This window comes from Acinonyx jubatus, chromosome E2 (genome assembly GCF_027475565.1).
Source record: "Acinonyx jubatus isolate Ajub_Pintada_27869175 chromosome E2, VMU_Ajub_asm_v1.0, whole genome shotgun sequence".
NCBI lineage: Eukaryota > Metazoa > Chordata > Mammalia > Carnivora > Felidae > Acinonyx > Acinonyx jubatus.
Window position 1 is genome coordinate 28,026,577 of NC_069396.1, and position 14,966 is coordinate 28,041,542.

General features: G+C 54.4%; 2 protein-coding genes across 2 annotated transcripts in view; one reads left to right on the forward strand and one right to left on the reverse strand.

The window, feature by feature from the left end:
• Positions 1-6,541, forward strand: part of AMFR (autocrine motility factor receptor) — a 44,114-nt gene extending 37,573 nt beyond the window's left edge. Inside the window, exons 12-14 of the mRNA XM_027044510.2 lie at positions 778-861; positions 4,079-4,263; positions 4,915-6,541. Coding sequence (XP_026900311.1) covers positions 778-861; positions 4,079-4,263; positions 4,915-5,062 — 417 coding nt within the window. The 3' untranslated portion in view covers positions 5,063-6,541. The remainder of the gene's footprint in view (positions 1-777; positions 862-4,078; positions 4,264-4,914) is intronic.
• A 2,543-nt stretch (positions 6,542-9,084) lies between these two features.
• The window catches only part of GNAO1 (G protein subunit alpha o1), a 170,751-nt gene continuing 164,869 nt past the window's right edge, over positions 9,085-14,966 (reverse strand). The window contains exons 7-9 of the mRNA XM_027044512.2: positions 14,785-14,938; positions 11,404-11,619; positions 9,085-10,412 (exon numbers count right to left, since the gene is read on the reverse strand). Coding sequence (XP_026900313.1) covers positions 11,432-11,619; positions 14,785-14,938 — 342 coding nt within the window. The 3' untranslated portion in view covers positions 9,085-10,412; positions 11,404-11,431. The remainder of the gene's footprint in view (positions 10,413-11,403; positions 11,620-14,784; positions 14,939-14,966) is intronic.

Below are 14,966 nucleotides of genomic sequence, written 5' to 3' on the forward strand. Positions count from 1 at the left end.
TCCTTCCCTATTTGACCTGGCTTTTGGCTTTGGATTATCCAGCAGCAGAGCCTGGGACGAGGATTCGAGTGCCAGTGGTTCATCTGGGAAGGCTGCAGGAAACAGGCAGCAGGTGGGGCTGTGAGATGGCGGTGCGGGGAAGGCGGCCAGTAAGGGTTTGTTACCTGGCAGGTTACTGTCATGGATGCCTAGAGCTTGATCCCACTGGGGCCTCCCAAGTGGCAGTGAGGAGGGGCATTTATATGCCACTTCCCATCAGCTGCTGGTTGACTGGGGCTCAGAGTGACCTTGTGCAGCCAGAGTGAGCTCTCAGGCAATGAATTACAGAAACTGGCCGGCCCACACTTACGTGGCAGGACCTGCAGGGAGATGGGCAGGGCCCCAGAGCATCTGTGGCCGTGGCCAAGATCTCAGACTGGCTAAAAATGAGAAGAACGACAGTACCTATTTCATAGGGTGTTAAGATAAACGAGATGGTCACGTTGAGTTTCTGCAAGCGTTCAGTCAGTGTTACCTGCTGTCGATCTGTCACCGTCCAGTCACTGTCACTGAGGAGAAACTGAATGCGGTGCCAGTTGATGACTCAGACTCACACTCAGGCTCCCTTGTCTTCTCTTCGATCTTGGTAGCATCTTCATTTCTTTGCTGCTGCAGACTCTGTCAAAGCCCAGATAGCGTTGGGGACCGGAGCTCCCTCTGCACCCCGGGATTTCTCCAGCCCTGTTCCATAAGCCCCTGAGCAGCTCTGTACAGTCTGTGGTGCTTTTTCTCTTGCAGCGCTCAGATGGCATCAGGCCTGCACTGAACAGTCCTGTAGAAAGGCCAAACGGAGACCAGGAGGAGGGAGAAGCTTCTGTGCAGGTAAGGTGTGCAAGGGCGGGGTGTGTGTGTGTGTGTGTGTGTGTGTGAGAGAGAGAGAGAGAGAGAGAGAGAGTGAGTATGGGACCGGGGGCAGTCTTGTAGTGCCCGGCAGTGGTCTTCAGTCCTGTCTTTGATGTGCATGAGGCCTCAGGGGTGTCAGAGAAGGCCTTGTGCCACATTGCTCTGGTATGTCAGGTTAGCAAACCCGGCTGTGCCCACGCCATGGCCTGCATTTCCACCTAGGGCCTGCCACCGCCCGCTCACTGGGCATTATCCTTGGGACCTGGAGGAGAACGGAGTCATGCTGTCCCCAGGCCAGCCCTGCCATCTTGACCTTGAGCAGTAGCCCTAGGAGGGGCACGGGGAAGCTGGGCACAGGCAGGACTCTGGGTGATTGGACTCATCTGAACCCAGACAGGGGCTGACTGGGGCTCGGCTCTCTCGAGCTGAAATCGTTGAAGTCTTCTCCCCAACACCTCCCTTGGCCAACTCAGCGTTTCCAAGTGCTTCCGTGCACTTCGTGCCAATGAGACCCTCTGAGTGGTGTATGGGTGGGGAGGAGTGTGGTTATCTTGGGAGCCAGATTGGCCTGGATATCCACTTAGGTGAGTCGAGGTGGCCATCCCTTCCAAAGGCAGCTCCTCTGTCTGGTCTCCAGGGCAGAGGCCCTCCCTCCCCCATGCTCTTAGCCCCCCACCGTGGGGGTTCTGGTTCACACCCTTTGTCTGTAATTCCCATTTGCTTAATCAATTACCACACTTTCCAGAAACTTTCTTGAGACTGGAGAATACCCCAGACAACCCCGTCTTTGTGCTTCTGTGCTTGTGACGTGGGGTTTCCCACACACGGGGCTGGGGGCTGACGCTGGTGCTGCCTTGTCCAGCGGTGTTGCTCAGGGTGACGCTGCTCTTCCTGAAGCAGCTGCTTTGATGGGTGAGTGACATGGAAGCTGCTTTCACCTCGTACCTTGTGTGCTTTTCTCTGCAAACAGGAAGCTCTAGAAACTAAGACTCTCTCAGATCCTGTTGCTGAGTTAAATTTTTCACACCCAAATCCATATTTGGATTGTGCAGCATTCGTAAAGTGGTACCTGGCTTCTGGAGAAGGAATTCAGTTTTGCATTCCCGGGTTTTTGGATAGCAGGTCCAGCTTAGAGTTGAGTGCTGGGCTGGCTGGGGGCCCCTCGGGGTAGAGCACGTTCACTTTCTGTCCTGATCTTTAACTCTGTTTTTATAGTTAGTGGGAAGATTTCTGAACTTTTTGTAGCACAGTGAAGGGAATGTACTTACTTCACAAGGAACGTGCTCTGTAGTGTTTCCAGTCATTCCCAAGTAAGAAGTTCTTGGATAACAGTCCGTTTAGTAAAACCTCCATGTAGCACAAGCGTGGCACTGGCTGTGCTGGTTGGTACCGAATGCGGTCTGTCCCCGGCCTGAGCTCAGGCCTACTTGGAAGCCAGCAGAACTGGGGGTGCGCATCCGTTTCCTTCCTTCATCTCCCGCATTTACCAGCTGCTCTTTCTACCTCCTCCAGGGTCGGGCTCAGGAGGAGGGCGGGTTAGGACAGGCCACATGACCCCACCATCCCGTGTGTGTGCATGTGCTACATGTGTGACTGTATCACAGTTGTTACCTCAGCTGTCCTTCCTCAGAACTTGGGCAGGCCTTTTCTGACCATCCCTCCCTTCATGGAGACCGTATCACCCTCCAGGCGGTCCTTTGGGCCGGGTCTGTTTCAACAACCTCAGGCTGGTTCCCTCCAGCATCTGTGGCCGCCCCGAAGGACACACCGTGGGGCCTTACCATCGGTGGAAGTTGGACTCGCTCCCCTTTTTTTATCTGCCACAAGCAGGTGTCTTTCTCTTCGACTCCTTGTGTGTGTTAGTCACCACCAGTCCCCGGGAGCCCCCAAACTCTAGGGAATAGGAGTTTGGACACATGGCTGTCTTGAAGTCCCCTCATTCATTTGACTGAAGGCAGGGAAGGGTGGTGAGGTCGCGTAACAAGTGCCACACGCCAAGAAATCTTACAAATGTGCCAGTCTCTCAGCCTCTTCCACCTCAACACTCTTGTCACCTAGAGGTGGGTGCTAGGCTGACACTGGCCAACCTGGGTCTGTCTGGTAGCAGGAACATCAATGTTCAGGCACTAGGCCTAGGTGTGTGGGGCGCCTGGGCATTGCCGTAGTGTTCAGAGCTTTAGCCAAAACCGAGAGAGTCCCATTTTAATGTCCTGTTACACAAAGAGTCTTGTGATCTTATATCTGTTTTTATTTAAAAAAAAAAAAAAATTTTTTTTAACGTTTATTTATTTTTGAGACAGAGACAGAGCATGAACGGGGGAGGGGCAGAGAGAGAAGGAGACACAGAATCGGAAGCAGGCTCCAGGCTCTGAGCCATCAGTCCAGAGCCTGACGTGGGGCTCAAACTCACGGACTGCGAGATCGTGACCTGAGCTGAAGTCGGACGCTTAACCGACTGAGCCACCCAGGCGCCCCTTATATCTGTTTTTAAAAAGATCCTTAGAAGTTACCCTTTTTAGGGGCACCTGGGTGGTTCAGTCTGTTAGGCATCTGACTTTGGCTCAGGTCATGATCTCACAGTTAACGAATTCGAGCCCTGCGTCGGGCTCTGTGCGGACAGCTCAGAGCCTGGAGCCTGCTTCAGATTCTGTGTCTCCCTGTCTCTCTACCCCTTCCTGGCTCATTCTGTCTCTGGCTGTCTGTCTCTCTCTCACTTTCTCTCAAAAAGAAATAAACATTAAAAAAAAAATTTACCCTTTTTTATCTGCCTGCCTCTGTTTTCAGAATCAAGTGAGGGTGTAAAATTTGTGTAGTAAATGTGATAAGACTTGTTTAAGTTTCAGAGCAGTTAGTAGAGTTGAACAAAAAATTCCCAGAATGTAAATCAACTTGGAGTTAACTTTATTGTTTTCTGAGAGTACAGTTTCAAGGTGTCTGTGTTTTTCATACCGGTGATCATCTACAAAAAATTGCACTAATCTTGAACATCTGGCGTGAGTCAGGTGCTGTTCTTAGTGGCGCACAGGCCTCCCAGAGCCCACGCCGGCCATTATTCATACGCCGATGGTTCCCCACCTGGCAGCCTGGCTCCCTGTGGGTGCAGAAGAACACTGTTCGGGGCACTCAGGTGGGGCGGGGAGTCCTAGCGGGAGGGCGGCCCGTGCTCACAGAGGCCCCCTGCTTCCTCTGTGCCCAGACCAAGCGTGTGCCCCTAGACCTCAGTCCTCGGCTGGAGGAGGCCTTGGACTTCAGCGAGGTGGAGGCGGAGCCCGGCGAGGGCGAGGACTTTGAGGCCCGGGGGAGCCGCTTCTCCAAGTCTGCGGACGAGAGGCAGCGCATGCTGGTCCAGCGGAAGGATGACCTCCTGCAGCAGGCTCGCAAGTAAGTTGACCCTCCGGCTCTCGCTCGCGCGTGTCTCCGGTCGCAACCCGGTGGCCCGGGGACCCTCGTCGCGTCAGGCCCACGTCCTGCCTTTTTAAACAGATTCCAACATTGAAAAGCTATTCAAAACGTTCAGACTCCAAACCTCTCTTGGAAAAGCAAAGGGTCCGGACCTGACCGGTGTCCCCCAGTGAGCTCCCGTGGACGCCTTTGGTCACACCTGCACAGAGCACCCATGTGCCGTGTGTCCTGAGCCCTCAGCGGTGCTTCTGCTTCTCTGAACTCTCGAGGGGAGCACTCTAATTGCATCCACGTGAGAGGCAGGGCTGAAGGAACAGGCCCAGAGAGGCCGACCCGGCCCAGTGTCCGCTCCCAGGCCGCCCTCCTGGCCACTGGGCCTGCCAGTGGAGGTGTGGGGTGGCCCTGTGGTGGCCGGTGGAGAGGGGGGGCCGGACAGCCGCTTGACGGGCCTCCTCCCCGATGCGGGGAGCCTCTGCCCCTCTGTCCAGGGACAGGTGTCTTTTCCACGGGCTGGTGCCAAGTGACCGCAGGAAGGTGCCCGGGAAGCTGTGTGTTTCTGCGTGTGTGTGTGTGTGTGTGTGTGTCCCAGAGCGTCCCTCGTCCCTCACGCGAGGCCTTTGGGTTTTGTAGGCGTTTCCTGAACAGGAGTTCTGAAGTCGACTCCGCCTCGGAGCGCTGCCCCTCGGCAGAAGGCACAGCCTCTGACCCCGTGACCCTGCGTCGGAGGATGCTGGCCGCGGCCGCCGAACGGAGGCTCCAGAAGCAGCAGACGGCCTAGCGCTTCTTCGCCGTCCGCCGCTGCCGCCGCCGCCTCCGAGCAGCGCGCCGCCACAGAGGCCCAGCCCCGCTTCTGCCGCCGCCGGAGGAGGGGTTGGCTGCGCTGCCGCTGTATAAAGCATGTGGTCTTAATAGTGTTTGGACAGCTGACAAACTTAATCCTTTTTTGTAATACTTTCTATGTGACATTTCTCTTCCCGTTAGAAACACTGCACATTTTAACTCTAGGCATGATCTCTTCTGGCGTCGACCGGACTTCTTAGGGGGCGGGACAGCCGAGAGGAAGAGGGCAGCCAGGAAACCCTGAAGCAGGCTGCTCCGACTACTGGGTTACTGCTGCTTGTGGAGGTCACAGCAGACACTGGTGTCTTTAGCCCCAAGTCTGGCAGGAAGGTGAGGGGGGGGCCAGGATTCATAAAAAGCCGCGCAGAGATGTGCAGCGTGAGCCTGACTCCACTGCCGGGTGGTTTCTGTCGTCAAGCTGCTGTTCTCGCTTGGGCGGCATTCAGAACGCTACGGAGGCCAGACGAGCGGGGCCAGAGCCCTGGGTTGGCGGGGGCATCTCGGAAAAGTGACTCCTGATTTGCTATGTAGAGCAGAGGAGGGGAAAGCCTGGGGCTGCGGAGCGTGAGGAGGTGACCTGTTGTGTCCCAGGACATCGGGGACTGACTGCCGAGCTCCAGTCTGAAGTTGGCTTTGTTTCCGTGACCACTGGTGCTCCTGCGGCTCACGAGTACCTCTGAGAGTCTGTCCCCCCTCTGTGTTCCAGACCTGGGGAAGGCCAGCCCCGAAAGGACTGAGCAGCAAAGCTTTGGTTTATGGTTCTAGTTCCTTGGTCAAGTCAGTTAGGCAATGCCAGGGGCTGTGGGTTTGGTCCTTTATAGAAAAGGAGAGCCTTACAAACTGAGCAAGTCACTGTTAGAGGGCTTTCTTGAAGACATAAGAGATCTTTTTTATCTTTCTTCCCCAGAGCCCTTCATTTTCATGACTTTGCTCCTGTTGGTTTAATTAAACATAGAAAGGTAAGATGCTGAATCCATCTGCCTCGGAGCGGACCCAGGTCCTGAACCTGTTCAAATTCTTCCCACATTTAACTTTCAGGATTTGAAACACGCAATCGTAGGCTACATAGTTCAGTTTTATGTTCTGTTGGATTTTTTTTTTTTTTTTAAATGTTTGAAAGCATAGTTTTATGGTAGTCCTTCGGGGAAGAATCCAGTATTATCTAAAATGATTGGCTAAGTTAAATGTATTTTACATAACTGAACGTTTTCGGAATGTTGAAATGTAATTGAAGAGAACAATGGGTAAATGTTTAGGCCGAGATAATTTATTTGAATAAATCTTTCAAAAGCCTTACCTTGAAATGCTGTTAGTAAATTTCTGTGATTTTTAAAAAAAAATGGTTTTGTTTTGCTGAGAGCATAGCTATTTGTTTTTATTGTAAAACAATAATAATAATAAAAAGCAAACTCTTCTAGTGTGCTGTGTGTGGCTGGACGCTAAGGTAGTTTTCATCAGAGGTGCCAAAGTTAGACCGCACTTTGATTCTCTGTGTACCGTTTTTGGAGAGTTTTTCCCATCCTTACACCTTGCAGGTGGCACACATTAACGATGACCCTAATTCCACGTGTTCTTAGTTGGAGACGTGTGGAAGGAGAGAATGGTTGAGACATGGTAGAGGGTCCTAGGACCTTGGAATATAGCAACATGACCGTGATCAAGGCGTAGACCTGCCTTCCATAGCTTAAAATGACCCAAGAAGAGCAGTCCTAAATTCACCCATAGGTTTTGCAATTGGACAGCAAAGGATCCTGGGCCCCATACAGTCTCTCGGTTTTTGTCGCTTCTTGGGGGCGTCTGGGACAGATGCTAAGGGCGGTGGCGGGAGGCCAGGCCAGGGTCTTGTTACATTGGGTGGGGTCCCGTCCCCAGCCCATTATATCTTCCGTGTCCTGGCTGTCCCCGGGCTCAGGGCGCCTGCCCTGTGCTCAGCCACCCTCGTTTGGAGCTGAGGGCAGGCTGCTGGTTCAGGCTTGTCGGCTGAGAACAAGGCGCCTGACCGGGCGGTGTGGTGAGCGCTGGTTGGGTTGCCCTTGCCCTCTGCCCTCTTCTGCCCTCTCTGGGCTCTTCTGCAAGTGGTCTGTGTTGCTCCCTCCATTGTCCTGCGGGCCTTGTTTTGTTGACATCTTAGTTTCTCCTCAGTAGCCCCCCGCTCCCGAAGTTTGAGGCTCGTCCAAACCACAGAACAGTGGTCCTTGTGAATGTCTTGTGTGGCTATAAATCCGAGGTGTCCAGGTGGCTGCTTGGACCTAATTTCCCTCCCACCGGAGCGGTATAGACAATGTGTGCTCTTTTATCTTTAGCCAGCAGATGTCCCCTCGGGGGTGGAAAGCAAGCCGAGCGCTGAAGTGGGGAGCCAGGCCCTGCTGCCGAGCTTGTCCAGGAGTAACCGCCCGCTGCCGAGCTTGTCCAGGAGTAACCGCCCGCCTGCGTGGAAGGCCCTTCATCACCTGGAAGCCTCTGTCTCTCATCTCATCGCCCCTGCTCCTGTTAGGTTAGAAGTGGTTCCAACCCGACTGCACATTAGAAACACTCCTGGAGCTTCTAGAAGCCGTGATGCAGGAGTTCTGCCTCCATGTTCCTTGTTCTAATTGAATTGGTCTTTCCCTGCACTCTTTGCCCCCGAATGCTTCCTGACTTCCATTTTAAGGGAGATAAGGCAAAGATACCTGTTGGTTTTACCTACAAAACTCACTCGAAAGTTAGGAAAGAACACTAGAAGATGGCCCGTTTTTAGGGGAAATTCAGGTAGACAAAGTCATGGTGTCCTTTGACTTCTGTCTCTGTCCTGGTTTGCCCCCTTGACCCGTGTCCTGTCAGGTTTGTGGCCACGGTTGCAACCTTGCCGTGACGGAAGATGGTGGTGGGCAGCCCCCTGCGGATAGGTCGGGGGTGAGGGTTGCGGGTGGAAAAAGCACTGGAAGGGAGGCTCGGCCCCGGCGGAGGAAGGCCTAGGGTGCCCGATCAGTTCTTGCACACAGCCTCTTGTGAGTCCAGGCTGTCTGCAACAGGCCTGTCCTGCCACCCCCACTAAATCTGAAACACCCTTTGGGGTGCCAGCAAGAGCGCCTCCCTGGCTGGCAACTGCCATTTGTTGGTGCGTGGAGAGGATTCCGACGAGCTGACCTCTTCCTGGCCCTCCCGTCTCCCTGGATGGCTGTAGCACCACCGACTGCTTGGCTGACAAGCGATCCTTGTGTGGACAACACACAGGGACTCTGCTGGGCTGTGTCCCCTCTAGGTCGCAGCCTCGAGCACTTGGCTGGTTATTCCAGCAAAAACTTGGTAAGCGTAGTGGCGAGGTGGTGGGGCCTGCAGCCTGGAGGAGAGGAGAATCAGGCTCCCGGTGCCAGGCTGTGCGGACCTCAGGCACCCTGTGCGATTCGCCTGTGGTGGATGCCCCGTATCCGGGCACGGGAGGGGAGATTTTTAAAGATGTCCGTGTGGATGGGTGTGGCCCCTCGGGTGCAGAAGGCCCAGGCAACTTGGCCTCATTCTTAGGACCACCCATCCCCCCCTGTTGCAGAACCACTGGTTCAGAAGAAACAAGTTCCTGTCTTAGCGGGAGGTTTGGGATTACCTGCCATTCCATTTATTTCCCCCACCATTTATTTCCCATTTCAGCCCTCAATTCCACCCTCCTCCCAAACCAGCTAGGTGAGGAGGAGCCGGGGCCAGGAGGAAGAGGGCATCCACAGGTGGGCATGGCCGATCGCTGGGCCCTCCTTGCTCCTAGGTGGCTGTGCTCAGCTGGCTCCCCTTGGTGGCCGCACTGAGGGGGGAGGTGGATATGGAGAAGGTCTGGGTTTTGGGGGGGGGAGGGAGGGGTGATGGAGGTGGGGAGAAGGTCCTTATCTGGTACCTACAGCCCTACCCACCAGCCTCCCCAGTGTCTGTGGCCCAGTCAAACCCTTCCTTCCCCTCCTGTCAGAATGAAGCCCGAGGGTGAGAGACTCAGAATACAGACAAACATTCTCTTTATTGAGCTACACATGAATTTTCCATTAGTCAGAGAAGTAGACTGGCAGTGTGTAAGATATCACAGAAACCTCACCGATTGGGAATAGAAAGGCTTAGAAAGACCCGTGGGCTTTTTTTTTTTCTTTTTTCCTTTTTTTTCAAGTTTTTTTTTTTCCATATTTTTGATTTTTTTGTGTGTTTTGTCTTTTCACCTCCTCTTTATCTGAAATGGCCGTGACTGGTCTTCAGCAAATAGTAAGTCTTAAAAGTGACACCGTGAAGAGGTTTGGGGTTTGGATACTAGTCAAAGTAGAAATGACATAGGACTGATCATGAAAACTGGCTTTCGTGTAAACACTACATTCCACCTGTTTTTAAAATTTTTTTTTGTTTTTTTCCATCTCATGGTATTTAAAAATTTTTTTTTGTTTGTTTTTGTTCTTTTTATCTGCAGCACAAACATCCCCACATGAGAAGGAGCGGACACAGGTCACTGGAACAAAGGAAAAGGCGGAGAGGGGTGCACACACAAAGGGAGCATCCCTCTGAGAGACTGAGAAGCAAAAGTGTCAGAGGAAAAAAAAAATCCACAACCCCGTTTCCCAGACTATGAGAGCTGAGCCGGTATGTGATACATCGTGCTCTTTGGGACACAAATAAAAACAAAAATGGAAACGATAACAAAAAATCATAAAGGGAATCTGTAGAAAGGAGGTTGTGGGAAAATTGTTGTCTGTAAGGGCTCTATTTATATACGTTTGTTCGGTACTCTTTGGCAGCTACTGGCCAGTCAGAGCTGTGCTTTTCCTATGCAAACCTGGAGGGAGCAGGTGGTGGGCAGGGCATGGGGGTGGGGGGGCACCCTGGGAAGTGCGACCTGAACACGCTCCCCTGGGACCCAAGCCCCCAGGAGGGGTGGCTCTGCGGGTGCACTGGGGGCCCCTCTATGCTGGGGATAGAGGTGGCAGGCAGGGGTGGGGGGGGCGCGGTGTGGGTGCAGATGTGTATGCTGCTTTATTTCCAAAAAAAGAAAAGAAAAGAAAAAAAAGACAAATATGGATGAAATGGTGAGTTTTCCTTTTTCCTTTTTTTTTTTTTAAGCTACAAAGCACATGAGAAATGTTCTTTTCTTTTTTCCTTTCAAATTCTAAATGTAAAGACTCAACTAAAACCAGATTCTACAGCATTCTACAGAAATACACAGCCGTCAGTCACTCTGGGGTCGTAGGTTGGACAGGGGCTTGATACAGAAAGGCTGTGTCTTACAAAGGCCAAAAGGTCATGCTACCAGGAGATCAACGTCAACAGCAAAGAGTCCGTGAAGCAGTCTGTAGAGAGAGAGATAAGGGGGTCCAGTCTGACCATTTTCTTTGATTTTAAAAACCAACCAACCAAAACCAAAACCAAAACCAAAACAAAAACCCTAGAATGCTTTTTAATAATGTTGGGGTAGGGCAAGACAGGGCCACATTGCAGCAGGGATTAAGAACCCCAAGGAAGCCCAGCCCAGGCCCCCTGGGAGGCCTTACCCTGCAGGCCTCTGACTCAGGTCAGGCCTCCATATCGGGCCATCCCCTGCTCCCTACGAGGAGAGCCCTTCTCAAGGGGGCTGGCTTCAACTCTGCAGGCAAATTTCAGCCATGGTTTCAGTGTCCCCTCCCCTCAGCTGCTTCTAGAAAGCAGGCCAAGTCTCCCATTCTCCGACTCTCTCACCTTGTTAACATGAATAAAGAAAACTCAGGAGACAGTGGGTTGGTCGGAGCAATGACTCTTCTAAATTCTTGAGATTAACAACCACTGCCACCCAAAAGAGAAGCATCCTTAGTTTTTCTGTTGTTGGGAGTATAGGGTAGGGAGATGCCTAGGGCGTTGGCCATTTTTTGAAGGGCTTTGGAATTTGCCCAGGAGCAGGACAGAACTGAGAACGCAGCCTCAGCGGGTGGAAGCAGAGAAGCCAGACTAATGGCAGGCCTTTCTCTGCCCTCCCCCTGCTCACAAAAATGGGTCTCAGAGTAAAATCACGTGGCTGTTCTGGAAAGGGATGGACCCCCATCACGACGTGTGTGCGAGAGCGTGTGCACGCTTTAACGTGCCTGTTCACGTGCTGTCCCAGAAAACCCCTGATGGTCTATGGGATGGTGGTCAGTTCTGTCCGAAGCTCGCTCTAATAGAAACTAAAAAGAATTTTTAATATATATCTGTATATATATAAGGTCTTGTTATACCTTTTTAAAGTTTATTTACCAACTTGCATTTGTTAGTGGGGTGTGTGTGTGTGTGTGTGTACGCGCAAGCTTTTCTGAGTGCCGGAATCATTACCAAATAGGTTGCTATACAGGACAAGAGGTCAGTACAAGCCGCAGCCCCGGAGGTTGTTGGCAATGATGATGTCGGTGACAGCGTCGAATACCACCTGGATATTATTCGTGTCTGTGGCACAAGTCATGTGACAATAAATTTCTTTGTTGGGTGAGCGGTTTTTGCTTTCAAATTGTGCTTGGATGTAGGCGGCCGCGTCCTCATAGGTGTTGGGGCCTGCAACAAGACAGAACAGGGCAGGGGCCCCGGTGAGTGCCGCGGTGGTGCAGGCTGGGATCACAGGCAGAGAAGTGGGTCACGGGTTGTCCAGGAAGCAGGACGAGACGGGGTCCTTACCCCAAGGCGTGGCCGCGTTTTACATTAAAGACCACGTCAGCTTAGCGTTCGCCTGGCTCTTGCCTTATTAAGGCCGTTTACTGGATGTACCCAGGAGCCCTGTGGAGGCGAGGGCCACAGGTCACCTCTTTGGCTTTCTGGATGAGCACACCGAGGCTGGGGCCCTGGGGCTGACAGTCACAACACTCACCCGTGATCTAAACCAGTCCCGCTATTTCTGACAAACAAGACAGTGAAGTCTGACAGAAGGGTGACCTGAAGGGTGGTGACCCAGGGCTCCCGGGGTCCTGGCTGTGCCTCCTTTCTCCAGGGCTTTCTCTCCCGAGAGGTGTCCTGGCGGGGCTGGGATGTGGGAACAGTGGTATCCCCTGGGTGGGAAGTTTAAGGGGGCTTGCGGTGCGTAACTGGGCCTCACTGCCCTCCACAGTCCCTTGGCCATCCCCTTGATCCTGGCTGGGGCCCGGCAGGGATTTCTGTGGGTAACGTAAGGACAGTTGTCCATCCAGCTACAACCCAAACCTTTGTGGCTCCACCCTGTAGACAACTTTGAATTATCATGAAACGTGGACCAACACCGAACTGCCTAAAACCCGTTTAAGGAAGATGCCCCCCTTTCATCAGTGCAGCCAGGATCTGGCCAGCACGGAAATGATCTGATCTTATTTTGAGGGTGTGGGATGAGACCCTCCCCTCCCACCTTGGTCTGCCCTGCCCCATTCTCCAGCTGGGGGGTGTGCACTGCAGGGGCGGACCGGGGCTTGGGAGTCCTGTGGCCAGATTAGCAAATAGGAGGGGTGAGAGGTAAGGGGCTGGGGATGTCTGGGACGTGGGGGTCAGGGCAGAGACCGCTCTTCAACCCCACTATTGGCAGGGCACCAAAGGCAAAAGGCGCGGCTGTAGCAAAGACATCAAGTTAGTGAACACAGCACCAGGATGGACCCCATCAGCACCGATGGAGGTGAGAACCCCTAAGGGGCCCCGTCCAGATGGTGGGGATGCCCAGCTGTGGCTTCGTAGCATCTGCTGAGATGGCACCTCGCACAGTCCGGCCGTCCCTTTGAGCCTGCCTCGGACACGCGGCCCCCACCATCCCCCCCCCCCTTCCGGCTTGTCCCACAGGCCTTGGCAGTTCATGGCACCGTTGCATCCGTGACCATTTGTCATCCATCATGGTGGTGTGTGAACTCAAACTGGATTCTCTGGAGGCCCTGGAAAACTCAGATGTTTCTGGATTCCAGAGGCTGACTTTCTCTGGGGGCACCGAGAGTCCCGTGCTCCGCAGCACCAAGACTGACCACTCTTCGGACCATGTCCCAGGTTGGGGTCCCACAGGGCGGGCCCCTGGGGACGAGGGAGGGTCTTAGGTTTGTGCCTGCCTCCTGAGAAGGTGGCACTGGCCTGAGAAGGCCTGCTGGGGCTTGTGGCTACTGAGCCCCTCTCCGGTCACCACAACTTTCTAAAGACCCGAATCGGTCCCGACGGACCTTAAGCTGAGGCTGCGAGAGACTGGCCAGACTGGCCACAGGCAGGGCCCCCCTCGGCCCGGGCCCTTCCGGTTCGTCCCATGCCTGCCCCCCAGACTCCCTCTAGCCTCCGCTACCGGTTCTCCCTCTCTTGGTTTTCATCCTCTGAGTGACACTACTGACAGTGGCAAGTGGGCTTGGCGCCCAGCTCCGCTCCATCTATCCGCATGGCCGCCCTCGGCGCTAGGCGTTCTTGTTACCCGCTGTGGTGCCCAGATGAAAGGCGGAGCACAGGTGGTCAACCTGCCCACAGCTGTGGGCGGTCTGGCCCCAGGAGCTGCTGGGGACTCAGCCTGCACCCCGCCTACAGGGGACTGCGCTGCAGATGTCTGTCAGATGGAGCCCTCACCCCTTCCTTCCCCAGGCACCCTGGGCTGGGCCCCTGCAGGTTCCCAAGCGGTGTGGGGTATCAGTGAGGAGACGGGCTGTGCTCCGAACAAGCTGATGGGCCCTCCTCCCCACGCAAGAGTGAGCTGACTCTTCCTCACAGTAGAGACGGATGGAGGGGCCGGCATTCATCTCTTCTGGAATCTGGCTGGGTTCGGGGACCTGGATAGCCCTGGGAGCCGAGTCAATGCCCCTATCTCTCTCCAGGGCCGTCAGTTCGTGCGTTCCTGGCTGAGCCAACTTGTGACACATCCTCCTCTGTCGCCACCCCAGGGGCCCCTGGAAGCTTCCCAGTCCCCGGAGGGATGGTATGCCATCAGCACCGATCCAGCCTTTAGCAGAGGCCCAGAGCTCGGCGAGAGACAGCCGGACACCTCCCCACCCCTCCAGAAAGAGCTTCTTCGTGGGGATCTGTGATGCCTCCTCCTGGGATCCTGAAGAGAGGGAAGGTGCGTTCCCCAGAGAAGGCGGAAGAAGGCAGGCAGGGATGGAGGCGGCTTGCAGAGAGCCGGAGTGCTTTGATTTGGGGAAAGGGCCAGGGGCGTAGGAAGAGGGGGACGGCAGCTATGGGGGAGGGGACGGAGAGGGGGACAGGTGTGGTGGGCGAGGGGTGGAAGGACCTGGCTGGGCACAGTGCACCCAAGCAGGTAGGGGCTGAAAAGCAGCCCGGGCCCCCTCCCAGACCACGAGTTCACCCTTTCTAATTCATGGCAAGGTGCTGTGTGGCCCAGTAGCCTCCCAGCGCAGGGGCAAGGGGAGGCCACCAGTGAGACTGGGGAAGGCAGGAGAGCTTTCCTAGAGGGTGAGCACAAGACGTAAGGGGAAGCCTGTGGTCCTGTCCTGCCTCCTGATTCCTGTCAAGTCGCTCTCGAGTCACTTGATGGCAACACAAATGGGTCAGGTGGGTCCATTTCCCACCACGCCCAGAGCTGTGTCCCGGGAAGAGCCAAACAGGCCCCCACCCTGCTGGGTTTCTCTACACCCCTGCCCGACTGGGGCAGAGGTGCCCGCGTGCCAGGGCCGGCGGGGGCTGGCCAGGCAGCCTGTCCCCAAGCCCACGGGGCAGCCGGGCTCTGGTTCGTGGCTCTAGAAGAGCCCAGGTCCCTGGTGGAGGTGGGACCTCCCCGACACCCACCTGTGTATTCAGGAAAGCAGATGGTCAAAGGTGACTTCTTGATCTTCTCACCAAAGAGATCTTTCTTGTTGAGGAAGAGAATGATGGAGGTATCGATGAAGAACTTGTTGTTACAGATGGAGTCGAAGAGCATGAGAGACTCGTGCATGCGGTTCTGTAGCCCCAGTGGGGGGAAAGAGAGC